At 42.2% G+C, this 16,472-nt stretch overlaps 1 protein-coding gene across 1 annotated transcript; it reads left to right on the forward strand.

Annotated features, from left to right (window-relative positions):
* Positions 1–1,612: 1,612 nt before the first annotated feature.
* On the forward strand, positions 1,613–15,599 carry LOC114152753 (sodium/hydrogen exchanger 6-like). Its single transcript, XM_028030738.1, has 16 exons — positions 1,613–2,024; positions 2,904–3,103; positions 3,460–3,537; positions 3,918–3,994; positions 4,129–4,241; positions 4,455–4,560; positions 5,412–5,553; positions 6,226–6,331; positions 7,003–7,091; positions 11,334–11,447; positions 11,781–11,892; positions 12,202–12,355; positions 12,441–12,471; positions 13,402–13,490; positions 13,981–14,086; positions 14,471–15,599. The coding sequence occupies exons 1-16, from the start codon at positions 1,745–1,747 to the stop codon at positions 14,777–14,779; spliced, it is 2,106 nt and encodes a 701-aa protein (XP_027886539.1). The 5' UTR covers positions 1,613–1,744; the 3' UTR covers positions 14,780–15,599.
* Positions 15,600–16,472: the final 873 nt, after the last annotated feature.

Raw genomic sequence — 16,472 nt, forward strand, 5'->3', positions numbered from 1 at the left:
TTAGATGCTCCACTCATACATGTGAAGTTGGGCTTTATATGTGATATGGTTTCTTATGTGTGTATTTGTGCACAGTCAGGTTGCTGAGTATTTGTCACTGAGAAAGTATACTGGTCAGGTATGCATCAGGTCTTATTAAAAACAAACATGTTGTTACTAGTTTGATTGATTTTTAGGCTAGAAAAGTTAGGAGAAATACAACTACTTTAACATTTTGGGTGTCCTATAAATTCGTACCACCTAAAATTGATTATATGCAGTTTTAAGAATGACAGCTATGCTAACATATGTTATATACAAAAGTAGACAGCACTTTTCGGTGCTGTCAAACAGAACTGTCTCACGCCTATGCTTGTAATTCACTTATCTTGTTCACTTCCACAGAATCACAAAGGCAAGCGAACTTCTGAAGCACATTTCTGAATAAGCTAATCTTACTTTCCCTTTCCTGTTTCACAGTCATCACACAGAGACTTTTTTGCCTTTATCACAGGTTTATGTCTCTCCTAAAAAACCTTCTGTCAAAATACATAACAGAGGTGTTCTTCAGGTGTTCTTTGTAAAAATTGAAAAGGAAAAATAAAAATATTTGTCAGAAATTATTTCATTTCATTGTCACCAGTCAACACTATAAACTCCATCCTAAAATATGTTTTTAATATATAGGACACAATCACTCTGGTGAGAACACATCACTCTTATTCTGGCTGCTCTTAGCTGGTGCCCATTTTGCAACAGAATTAATTTTAGCATTCTTTTTTTGTTTTTAAATGTGTTAATTGACTTACTCCACCCTATCCATCATACCTGCTGTCCAGCTGCTCTTTTTTATGTATATTATGAGTTACTTGTACATTTGTGTGAGTTGATGTGTTGTGAAATATATTTTTATGTGTTTACTTTATTTACTATTTTATACTTATTCTCTTGATGCACAGCACTTTGGTAAACCATTTGTTGTTTTTAAATATGCGTTATAAATAAATTGGATTGAATTGTTATTTTAATATATATTTTTTTTTTTACTGTAAGCAGCTGCTTGTTTATATATTTTTGAATGATTGTGGGATTTTTAGGGGCTGCACAGTGGCGCAGTTGGTAGCACTGTTGCCTTGCAGCAAGAAGGTCCTGGGTTTTTATGTTCTCCACATGCGCGCATAAGTTTTCTTAAGGTACTCTAAACAAAACTTTAGGCTTATTGGTGGTTTCAATTTGCCCTTGTGTCTGTGTGCATATGTGGTATATTTTGTTTGTCTCTGTTGAATGCCTTGTCTCTCATCTGATTGCTGGAGATTGCCACCTGTGCAAGGAAAAAATACAAATAAAATATTTACAGAATAACACCATCCATCCATCTTACATCCTTATCCCTAGTGGGGATCAGAGGGGTGCTGGTGCCTACCTCCATTGATCACAAGAATAACACAAATAATAATAAAAAAAGTTTTAATATCTCCAGCATAAATAACTAACATAAATAACTAACTAAATAACATAAATAACTAAAAAATGTTAGGAGAAAAGATGTATTGTTTCGTTCAGGAGAACCATGACGGGTCGCTGTTGGTTTCACAAGCTAAACCAGTTATGATGGGACTTTTATTTTGAAAAACCGGAAGTCTCAGTGTTTTGGTAAAGGCTGCGGAAGGAGCTGTCAGTTGCGTTCCACCAAGAGAGGCTATTTCTTCTGCTAAAGCGTCGCTAATTTAAACGACAAATGTAATTTCCCTAACACAAGGCCAAAATGGGATTCACACCGAGGCGCTTCATGGGTTCCAAACCGCCCAAAGCATCTCTTTTGCTGCCTTTCCTGCTACCGGTCCTACTCGTCGGTGGCCAAGGCGACGAGAACGCCGCTCTGGATAATGTCGTTACCGAGAGGATGGCCGAGGAGAGCCACCGACAAGATAGTGCCTATTTGCTCATATTCATAATGCTACTAACGCTCACCATCCTCACCATATGGCTCTTCAAGCACCGCCGCTTCAGGTTCCTGCACGAAACAGGGCTTGCTATGATCTACGGTAAGAACATTAACGTTAGGTAACAGTCGTGTCAATCAGTCAAAATAAAAGACACCTCATGACTGGCTGTCTGTGACGGAAACAGTCAGCTGCTTAAACTTGACCTCTAAGCCAATTAAACGCTTTCTCTTCACGTGTCGGGGAACATGGACAGCTCGAGCCTGCTTATAACTAGTTAATAATGTACGTACAAGAAAATATTTAACTGGACTGTCTTTCTGTTAAATTCTGGGAATTTAAATGATCCACTTTCCAGGTTATAAACAAAAATGCAGGTCACTCATTTTATGGTTTTTATAGTGTTTCCAGTTAAAATGTAATTATTAACATATGAAGGCAGTAGGTAAGAATGAAAGTGACCAAGTTTTATTTTAGAGTGAAGTTGAGATATAGTCATATGAAAAAATAGGGTACCCTATGATTTGGTTTGGACATATAAATATTTTGGTATTTTAAATAAACCAGAAACAGTGAGGAAGTTACAATTTAAAGATATATTTAAAACATTTTAAAAAATGCCAGTTTGAGAAATAAATTGGATGCTCACACATTTATTTCCCCTTAAAATGTCTAATATTATAATAATAATTATATTATTACAATAATATATTCATTTTAACAAATCAGACACCGCAACAGATTATGTTTGGCATAAACCAAAGGCATTAATAATGATAATTATTTAATTAGTCAATTTTTCCATCACTACCAAACTGAATTCTGATGCAATTTTCTGCTTAAAAATTAAGCAAGCTTCTTTTTTGTTTTTCAGGTGCAGTTAAATCATTTTAAGATAAAAAAAAGAGGAAAAAAAGCTTCATGCTTCCTCTGGGTAAATCTATATGTATATCTTCATCCCCCCTTCATATTTACTCAAAGGTCTCTTGGTGGGTGTGATCCTGCGCTTTGGCATTCATGTGCCCCAAAGCATGAGCGACACGGTCCTCGAATGTGCCGTCAACGCCAGCCCTGCCACTCTGCTGGTCAACGTCAGCGGAAGATTCTATGAATATACGCTTAAGGGGGAAGTAAGCCGGGGAAAAGACAACCAAGTGCAGGATGATGAGATGCTGCGAAAGGCAAGAAGCAGTGTTTCCTCCACATTTTAGCTTCTCATCCATAAAACAACTGTGGCAGTGATGTGACACTTTACATAGCAATTTATAGCTGGTGAAAGTATATAAAAAAAGAATAACGTTTAGCCAGGTTTTATCCATTTAGGACCCTCTTTTAACTATTGTGAATGAACAATTATATCATACATATGTTGTTAACACATTTTTAGATTTCATTTTGATATACAACAGTGATTTTGATAGATTAACTTGACAGTCCTCGTGAAATGCTACACATTGCAAAAACAAGCAGAGAAGTAGTAAGTTGAATTGACTAATTGGTCTTAAACGTTATAACTTTTTGCTCTTTTTCTTTTTAGGTGACCTTTGACCCAGAGGTGTTTTTCAACATTTTACTGCCTCCCATAATCTTCCATGCAGGTTACAGTCTGAAAAGGGTAATATGGCAATTTGTCTGCATCAGCAGACAATTTTTTTTGTTTCTCTTACTGCCTTATGTTAAATACAATTAAACCTTTTCTGTTTTAGATCAGTTATGGTTAAATGCGGGAATAATGAAAGATTTTTTTTCTTTGTTCAAATGAAGATGTTTAAATATTGGTATTTGATACAATTGCTTTTTACATTTTAAGACTTTGGTCAAGTAGTTTGTGTATCAAAAAGCTTCTTGGATAGTTTGCTGGAAATCTGACTAATTTCTATGGAGGACCAAAACTGGCATAACTATAAGTTAGTTTTGTTGACTGTTGTTTGACTCTTATTGTATTTTTCTACAGCCTCTGTCTGATAAATTAATATTGATCTTCTTTCTCCTCAGAGACATTTTTTCAGAAACATTGGCTCCATCCTGACCTATGCTTTCATGGGAACTGTCATATCCTGCTTTGTTATTGGGTAAGTCATCTGATCCTCTTTGATATAACAGTAAACTAAATAACCTGTTTCACTGACTTAAATAAGTTAAAGTTAATTTGTTGATATTTCCAGTGCTTATAATGAGTTTATAATGTTTTATGCTTCTTCTGTAGGCTCATCATGTATGGCTTTGTGTCCTTCATGAAAGTTGTGGGTCAGCTTGGGGGGGATTTTTTCTTTACTGACTGCCTCTTTTTTGGGGCCATTGTCTCGGCAACAGACCCAGGTAGGAAGTACCATCAAATCCTCAGTTACTTATATGCAGTATTAAATTAAAGCAGGAATTTGATTCCCGTGTTGAAAAATGCATGCAACATGGTTCCAGTTCTTGCATGCATAGCTAACATGTCAGCATTAGCTTCACCGGAGACTGTATCTGAAGACCTTCAGCGTATTTCTTCTGTTGTAAAATTGCGCTGTTTGTTTCTGTTTGCCTCAGTGACCGTTCTGGCAATCTTCAACGAGCTGAAGGTAGACGTGGATCTGTACGCTCTGCTGTTTGGGGAGAGCGTTCTCAACGATGCTGTGGCCATCGTCCTCTCGTCGTGAGTACCACACGCTCTGCAGGACGCTGCAGCCCTGATAATCTGTGTGAAAATTGCATTAGAAAAGCATTGTTCTCCATGCCCATACTGTTACAAACTAACTGTGACTCTCCATGTGGAAATGAACCACACTAACATCAACATCCCTGTCATTCCACTGCTTGCCTTTCTCCACTCATCTGTGTCACTGACCGCCTGTCCGTACGTATGAACGTAGCGTTCTCCTGCGCTTTGAAAAGCAGAGCAGGCAGGGAGCTGTTCACTCCGCTGGAGAGGACAGCTCAGTTATGCCTGAGGAGAATGAAGAATGGCTGGGAGAAAACCAGACATTTACTCCTCGGTGGGTGGGTTTAGTTTGGGAGGACAGTGTGCATTTTGCTTGTGGTAAAACATTAGAATTTTTTTTTGGTTGATGTGTTGCAGTTATTAAAATTAAAATGTAGATTTAAATCACCTTTAGGATAATTACTCCCCTTCCTCAGTATCATTTTCCAACTGCAGCCCCTTCTCCTCCTTTTTGATGTGTTTTTCTGAGTTTGCTTCATATTACCATGCTTGTAATCAGAAAATCAGACTTTGTTATAATTTTACTAACTTGTAAATGTGAGCAATCTATTATTGAATGGTAATCAAGTGGAGCTGATGCTTCTGATTACTCTTCAGCATGCTAACCTCACATAGGTTTTTTCTTTATAAAACCCAGCTCTGTTATAGTTGCTGCAGATATGTCTTATTTCTGATTCAAAGGAAATACAAGTATGTGTTTGACCACGTTCTCTTCCTGTTTTCTCAGAAGGACTCGACCTCTAGTTTCCTTGTAAATGCTTCTGTGTACTCCTACTGTCCTTTAGCTCCGTTGTGGCATACCAGCCTGCGGGGGACAACAGCCACAGCTTCGAAGCCATGGCTGTGCTGAAATCCTTCGGCATCTTCCTGGGTGTCTTCAGTGGATCTTTTTCTCTTGGTGTGGCTACTGGAGTCATGACTGCTTTTATATCCTTTTCTATAATTATCTAGAATAATGTAATTATATATACAGATATCTTTCTTATTGTGATACATACACTGCCGTCCATGCTAATTACCCCCCTTGGAAAACATGTAAAAAGTCTAAAATAAAATAATCTTCCATCCTCATCTCAGTCTAAAAGACAAATATTAAACTTTTAAACTGGGTTTCACAGTTATTAGCAACACTTAGAGTTCCTATAAAATAAATGTAACTGTAGACTTTTTTTTTAGCTTCACCCAAACTTTTTCATATCTCCAGTCAAAACGGCTATAAATGGCATCACAATGTCTCCATAACAACCATTATTATGCTTTCATCCCCCAAAAAACCTACTCTGTCCCACCATCTCAAACATAACATGCATAGTTTGTATCATATTGTTCACCACACACAAAAAGAAACTTTTTAACTCAGAATCATCTACAGTGATTGTGCAAATAGGATGTTTCAATTAATAATGTTTTGTGTGCCCCAACCGTATTGGAAGAAACTTCTATTTTACAATATTTCTACCTTTTTTTCTCTATAATGAGCTGAAATTATTTTATTGCTGTTATCACAGATTGAACTGTATGTAATAAGTATATTGTATTTGTTTGTATTTCATTGTCCAAGACTTGCTGCTTTGTTCCTTAACTAGAAGTTGTTCTTACGTGACAAAGTTTACTAAGCTGAGGGACTTCCCTTTACTGGAAACTGGTTTATTTTTCCTGATGTCCTGGAGCACCTTTCTGTTGGCAGAGGCCTGCGGGATGACAGGTACATCTACAACCATACAGCAGGCATGACATTTTAGTATCAGAGGATTTAAAGGAATGACGTTAAATTCTTGTAAAAAGTTCTAAGTGGAATACCCTAATTAAATAATTTTTGCAGACCTTTCTGACTTTTATTTGAGGCATTTGCCTTAATGTGTTGAGTTTTCCTGATACCCGCTGAAGTCTCACAACATCTTTCATTGTAGCAACTTATACCACAGATTTACCACTGTAGAAAATACACTTTTTTCTTTTAAATAGCTTCTTTCACCTTCACTGACACCTCAACACCTCACTAATACTGAAAATAACTCCACCATGAATAACAATTTTCACAAGAAGGGTGAAGTGTTGCTAGGGGATCTTAGCAGTCACTATAGAGCTGCACATACATGAAATTACATTATATTGCATTATTAGCATGTGAAATATTGCTGTTTTAAAGAGTTACTTGGATGCAATGTTCAATAGGGTATTATTTTGCTTGTTGATGATATAATTGATCACGTGGATGGAGTTTTAACTGCTCCAAAAACGTGACTGTTATGTTTATTGGACTCTCTAAATTGCCCTTAGGAGTGTGGAGGTGTGTGTGTGTGTGTTTTAGAGTATGTGCGTTGAATCCTCTGCATTTTACTCCTCTTAGAAGATGAAATTATATTTGTTTTTAAGGTGTTGTGGCGGTGCTGTTCTGTGGGATCACGCAGGCTCATTACACCTACAACAATCTTTCTCGTGATTCTCAAGACAGGACTAAACAGGTAAAAAGTTGTATGTATAAAACTGTTTCGGTCTCTTCTGAAGCAGTTTTATTTCTCAACCAATTGTGTAACCACTATTTCTTGTCATGCTGCATCATACATGATTCGTATGTAGAGAAATTCTTTATAAAATGCTGCAGCCACAAAAAGTGAACAGATAAGGGAGGAGAAGCTATTGCACCGATGTTCTTCATGAACAAATACTCAGAAAAAAGGATGTAGATTTTATTTACTGCAGATAATTCTCAGAAGTTTACATGGCGATGTCACTTGTCAGAACTGATGACTTTTTTTTTAGGTACATCTTCAACAAATTCACCTTACCTCATTGATTCTGCTGAACAAGTCCTCAAAAATACATAAAAACCATGATGGTTCACTGTGACACCTAATATGCAGCAGGACACAAATATGGCTAAGCATTTAGATATGTAACTAATAAATAACTAAAACAGACTGAACCTTAAGTACCACTGAATACATTAATTGAAATACTAATTTTAAACGTTTTAGCATTGCTTACATAGTTATAATTCTTCTAAGCTTAGTAATGTCAGAAGAACTATGTAATCTTCAAAAGTGCCAAATAGTTTTTAGATCACGGAAAAGTAAATATGGCAACGACTTGGTTAATTAAAAAGCACAAGTCCTGAGTGCAAACTGCATTCACAATACTGAGTCCACAGTAAAAATACTTTCAGGATTTATTAGATGTACTAACTTATCAACTGGAATAAGAAACTATTGTTAAGTTGCACAAAATTCGAGACCAAACTTTAGCTTTAAAAGAGAACAAACACAGCTTTAATTAACATTTGCAAATGGAGAAAACATACAAGGCTCACATCTCAGTGAGAATCGGATGAGTTCTGACTTGGGGCTGAACGTCCCCTCATTTACATAGGATACATCACACATTACGTAGTCACACCCCCTGGCTCAAGTGTCAGGTAAAAATCTATACGTTACTTATCTGTAAGTTTCAATCGAGCAGAGTTGCATACACATTCACAGCTCAACTTTAGGCGTTTCTCCAAAAAGGCCTCTCTGCTGATGGCTAAACAGATATTAGTAACTGAACTTCTACAAACTAGGCTTATCACCTTAGCCATGTCTCACATTTCTAACTGCTGAACACCCTGTTCTTCACTTATTTGAGGAGGGTCAGAAGAGCATATATCCTGTTGAGCTGCAACTGAGTGCAAACCTTTAATAAAAACATCATAAAGTGTACATTCAAATTTATTTAAACTTTGCTACTAAATTTTTCCTTCACACTATTTTTTAAAATTTCTTTATTGATCCCAAAGGGAAATTAAATCAAACACACGCTAAAGTATTTTTGAATTGAAATCGAATTGAATGAGATGAACTTCTTAAAATGTCAGGATCTGTGTTTTTCTGTGTTTATTTAGAGTTTTCTGTGTCCTTAAGTCTCTTCGTTGTCCTGTCCTCCCCTTGATTGTTCCCTGGTGTGTCTCGTTTCTGTGATTACCCTTCCGTGTATTTAACTCCACCTGTGTTCCTTGTTCCTCGTCGGGTCCTCGTCAATGTTTAGTCTCTTCGTGTTCAGTGTGTGTTACTCCTGCTCGTTGTTTGGACTAAGTTATTTTCATTAAAAAACATCATAATTCATCATACCTGGGTCCGCTGCATCTGCCTCACCACCTCAACACCCGCACTTCGTGACAGAAGGACCCGACCAGACCGAAAGGTGAGGCTGCTATGATGGACCCAGCTGGAGTGAGGTTACCGCCTAAAGGGCAGAGCGGCCCATGGCGGAGGTCCGGCAGGGAGGACAGGGAGCTGGCGGAGGCTCTCGCCGACTTGCAGCGGGAGCTTTTCCGGGGGACGAGACTGGTGTTGGCACCCCCCGGATACGGCCCCCGTCGATTTCTCCGTCCGGGAGGTCAGCGACGTGAGCCGCCGGCAGATCCGGCCCCTCGTCGCTTTCCTGAACCGCCACCTCCGCGACCAGCTCACAGACGGCGACGTGAGCCGCCGTCAGATCCGGCCCCTCGTCGCTTTCCTGAACCGCCACCTCCGTGACCAGCTCACAGACGGCGACGGGAGCCGCCGGCAGATCCGGCCCCTCGTCGCTTTCCGGAGCCGCCACCTCCACTGTCAGCGTGGAGACAGCGACGTGAGCCGCCGGTGCACCCGGCCCCTCGTCGCCTTCCGGAGCCGCAGCCGGTCCCAAGGCTTCGCTCCGGCTCACCTCCGCAGCCGGTTCCCAGGCTTCGCTGCGGCTTGCCCCCGCAGCCGGTTCCCAGGCTTCGCTGCGGCTTGCCCCCGCAGCCGGTTCCCAGGCTTCGCTGCGGCTTGCCCCCGCAGCCGGTTCCAAGGCTTCGCTGCGGCTCGCCCCCGCAGCCGGTTCCCAGGCTCCGCTCCGGCTTGCTCCCGCAGCCGGCCCCGAGGCTCCGCTCCGGCTCACCTCCAGCCGGCGCACCCGAGGCCGAATCAGCCGGCTTTCCAGCCGGCGCACCCGAGGCCGAATCAGCCGGCTTTCCAGCCGGCGCACCCGAGGCCGGATCAGCCGGCTTTCCAGCCGGCGCACCCGAGGCCGGATCAGCCGGCTTTCCAGCCGGCGCACCCGAGGCCGGATCAGCCGGCTTTCCAGCCGGCGCACCCGAGGCCGGATCAGCCGGCGTTTCAGCCGGCGCACCCGAGGCCGAATCAGCCGGCGCACCCGAGGCCGAATCAGCCGGCGCACCCGAGGCCGAATCAGCCGGCGCACCCGAGGCCGAATCAGCCGGCGCACCGGAGGCCGAATCAGCCGGCGTTCCAGCCGGCGCACCGGAGGCCAAATCAGCCGGCGTTCAAGCCGGCGTTCCGACCGAGACTCCCAGTGTTCCGACCGAGACCCCCTGTGTTCCTCCAGAGACTCCCTGTGTTCCTACCGAGACTCAGACCCCCAGCGTTCCTACCGAGACTCAGACTCCCTGTGTTCCTCCAGAGACCCCCTGTGTTCCTACCGAGACCCTCTGCGTTCCTACCGAGACCCTCTGCGTTCCTACCGAGACCCTGACCCTCTGCGTTCCTACCGAGACCCTGACCCTCTGCGTTCCACCCGAGACCCTGACCCTCTGCGTTCCACCCGAGACCCTGACCCTCTGCGTTCCACCCGAGACCCTGACCCTCTGCGTTCCACCCGAGACCGAGACCCCCAGCGTTCCACCCGAGACCCTGACTCTATCCGTTCCTCCCGAGACCCAGACCCCCCGCGTTCCAACTGAGACCCCCTGTTCTCCACCAGAGACCCTGCCTCGGGGGGCTCGTCGTCGCCGTCTGTGGGCGGCCCCCAGAACTCCTCGTCGCCACCTCCAGCACCACGGGCGACCGCCGGACCGCCTCCGGGGTTCCCGCCTCCAGCGCCGCAAACGGCCGCCGGACCGCCTCCGTGGTTCCCGCCTCTGGGGTTCCCGCCTCCAGCGCCGCGGACGGCCGCCGGACCGCCTCTGTGGTTCCCGCCTCCAGCGCCGCGGACGACCGCCGGACCACCTCCGTGGTTCCCGCCGCCGCGGACGACCGCCGGACCACCTCCGTGGTTCCCGCCGCCGCGGACGACCGCCAGACCACCTCCGTGGTTCCCGCCTCCTTTGCCTCCGCCCACCCTGTGGGTAGTTTTTTGTTTGTTTTTGGACTCTTGGCCCTTCCTGTGTTTTCGCCCACAATGGTGGGTTGTTTTTTGTTTTTTCTGGACTCTGGCCCCCCGTCCAGCGCCCCTCCGCCCACCCTTGTTGTGTTTTTGTTTTGTGGGCGTCTGGTAGCCGCCCTTGAGGGGGGGGTACTGTCAGGATCTGTGTTTTTCTGTGTTTATTTAGAGTTTTCTGTGTCCTTAAGTCTCTTCGTTGTCCTGTCCTCCCCTTGATTGTTCCCTGGTGTGTCTCGTTTCTGTGATTACCCTCCCGTGTATTTAACTCCACCTGTGTTCCTTGTTCCTCGTCGGGTCCTCGTCAATGTTTAGTCTCTTCGTGTTCAGTGTGTGTTACTCCTGCTCGTTGTTTGGACTAAGTTATTTTCATTAAAAAACATCATAATTCATCATACCTGGGTCCGCTGCATCTGCCTCACCACCTCAACACCCGCACTTCGTGACATAAAATAACAATAAAAATCACTCTGAACTGATTGAAAGAAAAAATGAGCAATCCGTGTTTCTAAAGCATAATTTGTTTAGCTTTGCTTATTGACACTGATATAACACTTAATTTTTAATAAATTTTCCATTTTTTTTTTCAGTTGTTTGAGCTGTTGAACTTCCTGGCAGAAAACTTCATCTTTTCCTACATGGGTCTGACGCTCTTCTCCTTTCAGTCACACGTTTTCAACCCGATGTTCATCATCGGAGCCTTCGTATCCTTCACTCTGCTCTGCAATGGATCAGCACACACGCAATAACCCTTCGCAAGAAGCATTGAATTGACAGACCTGACTGCATCAACCATCACCAAATATTTGCATGCCCAGAAGCTATCAGTGAAACACTTCAGTTTGTAATTTAATTTCCTGCTAACGGAAACCAAAATGGAAATTGAAAGCACACATAAAAGGACAGATTAGTCCGACATTTAGCTTGGGGTTTTTAAAATGCGCTTCAACCCACAAATACTTTCCATTTTGCTGTTTTCCACCTGCTGTGTTGGTTTTTTTCCCACCGCGTTGTGTCCTTGACTGCGTTGCATGCAGTTGGCCGTATTTCTGGGCAGGGCTGCAAACATCTACCCCTTGTCCTTCCTGCTCAACCTGGGCCGTAAAAACAAGATTGGAATGAACTTTCAACATGTTATGATGTTTGCAGGTGAGTGGTAAATGTAAACTCTCAAATGGAGCAAAACTAAAATACTAAAAAAAACCACAAACGTGTAAGGTGCAGAGACAATCTATTTATAGATGAACAGTATTTTTTAGACAACTTTTTAGAGCACTTCACATCAGACTTATGCTATCAATGCCAAGATGACAATAGATTTAGTGTTTATAGGGGCTTCTTTTGTCCTTGTCTTCAATGCAGGCTTCCTAAAGTGTGACTCTGTTCCCACAACATGAGTAACCCAGTTTCATAAACACAGACTCTCAGTCTCGCTGTTTCATCTCCTGCCCCCTCCAGGTCTGCGTGGGGCGATGACTTTCGCTCTGTCTATCCGGGACACAGCTACTTACGCCCGTCAGATGATGTTTTCGACCACCCTGCTGATTGTGTTCTTCACTGTGTGGATCTGTGGAGGGGGGACTACGCCCATGCTGTCTTTCATGAGCATACCGTAAGACTGACTATCTTTGCATCTGTTTTTGCTGCTGTTTCTACACCGTTTATCACATCTGTGTTTCTATTCCGATTCATTTCAGAGTGGGAGTGGATTCCGATCAAGAGCACTCCGTAAGTAATTACTGCAATGTCTAATAAAGTGGTTTTCAAAGTGTGGGTTGCGCCACCTACCAGTACCATTGGAAAACTTCCATAGGAACCAGTATCATTGCACAAATAATGATTATTGATTATTATTTGTACCTGCACAAATAATGCAGGCACAAACGTATTTGTCAGTAGAACTAATGTCGCGTGATCAATAAATAAATTATTCCACTGCGACTGGACATTGCGATTCAAAGCAAGCTTGTTTAGCACAGCGCATACTGGTGCACCCCATCTGATTATCAGTACAGAAGAAGTTTATCACCTCAACAGAGAGACGTGTTTCCTGATGTGAGGTGTGTTGCCTTAAATAGGGAAAGAACTGTCACGGGGCAATTATCAGCATAGAAACGTTATGCATCTATTGATAGAGGAGGGCAGGAAGTGACAGAAAAGCAGGGTGGGTCTGTTGAAGTTAAGCAACATCAGAAGCTCAGTAATAAAGGAAGTTCAAGAACTTCACTGAACTTTGTTATTTTGCAGAATATAGTTTAGTTTTTTATAAAGTGCTTTGCAAAAGTTTAAATACCCCTTGAACTCACTCATATTTGCTCATGATGCACATAAAAGCATCAATGTATTCTGTAAGAATTTTATGTTGGACCAGCTCAAAAATTATGAAGTGATTTAGATTTTTCTTATGAATAACAATTTAAGAAATGTCAGATGGATTTGTATTAAGTCCCTCTGAAGTCAGTACTTTACAGAACCACCTTCCGCTGTTCATGTATTTTAAGTGACTTAAACTTCACCCACTTTTTTCTAATATTGTGACAGGAAGCCAGAGAATATGCTTCATCTAAAGTGGGGAACTTGGGCTAAAAAGTTTGAGAACATGCTGTTGTAGAATGTATGAAATAGGTTTTAACTAAAGTGCAGTTTTGTGCTCTCCAGAGTTCAGCGGTGTTGGATGGGTCGCAGAGGAGAAGCACCAAGCATGAGAGCGCCTGGCCCTTCAGGATCTGGTATAACTTCGACCACAAGTATCCTTTAACCTGCCGATCTCTTTCTGAAGTCATGCTGACTTCTTCTTCAACACTAGGGGGTGCTCTTCACAAGCTTTATTGTAGATTTACAAGGGTTTTTTTTCTCCCAAGGATATATTAATGTTTTTCTATGTATGAAAGTCTTTCATTTTGCAAATTTAGTTTCCTAGTGACAAGTGTTTTGTTTATTTAATCAATAGGGTAATATAATGTATACCTCCAGTAAGTACACCTCCATGTACTTCTTACACTGAAACCATTGAAAGCAAATTTAATTCACTTTAAGAGGCAATGATTATACTCTTCAAAAATCAACATTTGTCTTGTTAAGCATAATAGTGACATTAATTCTGTATAATAACTTTGCTAAAATCATTGTATTGGGAAATATTAGTGAAACTATAAATGCTAAAGACACTGAACGGCGTTTCCATTGGAGATTCCAGTGTTTGATGAATTAAGTCCTTGACTGAAGCTCTTCCTTCAGCTACCTGAAGCCCCTCCTGACTCACAGCGGGCCCCCTCTCACTGCTACTCTGCCGGCTTGCTGTGGCCCCCTGGCACGATGCCTCACCAGTCCACAGGCCTATGAGGTTTGCACATGAAGTTTGATTAGTCGCAGTTTAACAGCACCCGAGCAGCAACAAATCTCAGATTTACGATGATGCTAAAAGATTAGAGGTCAGATAAACAAGTGAACTTACCACAGTGTCGTGATATTTACACAAACATTTGTAAGAAAAATCTATAAATGACTTATTTACAACAGAGAAGCAACAAGCATCTCTCCTGCTAAAATAACATTGGTTTTAATGATTAAATTTATGTATTTTCATTTACTGTCATTATTGATTTCTTAGGGTCCCACAGGTTTACAGAGTCTTGAATTTAATAGCCTGAAAAAAATATCCAGCAAGAAAAACACTAATATCCTTAGGTTTACTGTAGTCAGCACATTTCACTTTTCCTGCCTTCAGAACGAAGGGCCGCTTCACGACGATGACTCCGACTTCATCCTGAACGACGCCAACGTCAGCTCCATGTACGCCGACGTCACCGTCAGCACTGACGCATCCGGGTCCCGCACCATCAACCCTAAGCACTCCGGCGCCGGGCCGTTCAAAGATAGCCGGGATGGTGAGCTGGACTCGGTGGAGCGAGACGTGGCGATCCGCGGCACGCGGCTTGTCCTGCCGATGGACGACCCTTTGGAGCCCCCAACAACCGTCACCCTCCCACCTCCGCCCTCGCCCCCACTCTCCGAACCTCACAGGCACAGACTGTAAGATGGGGTTTGATGTTTCTGTTGCAAAAGAAAATAACTAAATCAAAACGTAGTTCACATGTAAGATGAAACAGTCTTTGATCTAATATTTCAGTGTTGACTGGACCAGCGTTGTGTCTAAGAAGCAGTTGAAAATCAATTTCACCATTTCCGATATGAGCCGTGCTTGATTCAGCTCAACATGTTGGTAGAATCTTGTGATCTTCATTATTAATGCACTATATGTAGACTAAAATCCTCAGTCTGCCCTCTACAGGAGGCTTCAATGTGTGTCTGTCGTCTGAGGTGATTCATTTTTACTACTGTGGTCTCTTAAAGCTCCAACTTTCTCTGCGTGTGTTGTTCAACCACTAAAACTGGTGTAAATGTTGGGTTTCCTGGGGTTATGTTCCCTCTAATTTCATCTGTATTTAACCAATTGTTTATTTTAAAGTTCACAACCACTCAGAAGATTATACATACTACATTTGGGAAACTAATCGTTTTTCCACTTGCTGTTAACTTTTTCTGTCAGTTTGTTGTAACTTCCTCAAACGAAGGTTGGGATTCTCAGCAGATAAAAATAGGAACATCGTTTAATGAGAGCGGTACGAATATTTGGTACATACAGTTCAACCAAGAAGTTTGAATTCTCTCATCATCTGCATTATTGTCATTTTATTTGGATCTTAAGATTTATTTGAAGGTTTTTTTCCAGGGTGGAATGATTATGCAACAATTAACTTACGCTTCTCTTGTTGATTATCTTGGATCAACATGAGGCTTGAATATAGACATGCACGCTCACTAATATTTTGCGTAATAATGCCTTTTAGTAAGCTGCAGAAAAACTACTTGCTATTTAATTTTAGATATCAGTTTCTGACAGATCTGACTGGATATTTGATTCCTCTTTTTATTAGAAGTGGTAGAAATCATTTAAATTGGTTTGTTTTTGAGAATGTATTCAACATTGAAGCACAGTCCTTGAGATGCAGAGGAATACCTTTTTAGAAGCTTAATGATGGTCAACTTTATCTATTTCCAACCAGTTTTGATGTGTGCTTTGGATCATTTACCTGAGAAAAGTTTTATATTCAGACAAGACAAATATTTATCTGCTTAAGCTTATAATCACTGTATCATCTAACAAGCAAGGAGTTGGCAGTATGGTGCTGAGTGTTAGACTGTTGTTTTTCAAACTTGTCGAATTCACCTGCATCACTGAAAGCCCAAAATGAATGATGAGTTTATGTGAACATCTGAGTGAAGGTCAAAGGAGCAACACTAAGTAATGTATAGACACTGAGACTAAGTTTTAGCACTACCCACCTGTTTGAATCTTGAATCTTTTTAACTACTGATTTGTTTATTTAACAGAAAAAATCTTGATATCTATAATTATTATTTTTCTATTTATTATTTAGGGCTGCACAGTGGCGCAGTTGGTAGCACTGTTGCCTTGCAGCAAGAAGGTCCTGGGTTCGATTCCCGGCCGGGGTCTTTCTGCATGGAGTTTGCATGTTCTCCCTGTGCATGCGTGGGTTCTCTCCGGGTACTCCGGCTTCCTCCCACAGTCCAAAAACATGACTGTCAGGTCAATTGGTTTTCTCTAAATTCTCCCTAGGTGTGAGTGTGTGTGTGCATGGTTGTTTGTCCTGTATGTCTCTGTGTTGCCCTGCGACAGACTGGCGACCTGTCCGGGGTGTACCCCG

The sequence above is a fragment of the Xiphophorus couchianus genome, chromosome 11, assembly GCF_001444195.1.
Source record: "Xiphophorus couchianus chromosome 11, X_couchianus-1.0, whole genome shotgun sequence".
Taxonomy (NCBI): Eukaryota; Metazoa; Chordata; class Actinopteri; order Cyprinodontiformes; family Poeciliidae; genus Xiphophorus; species Xiphophorus couchianus.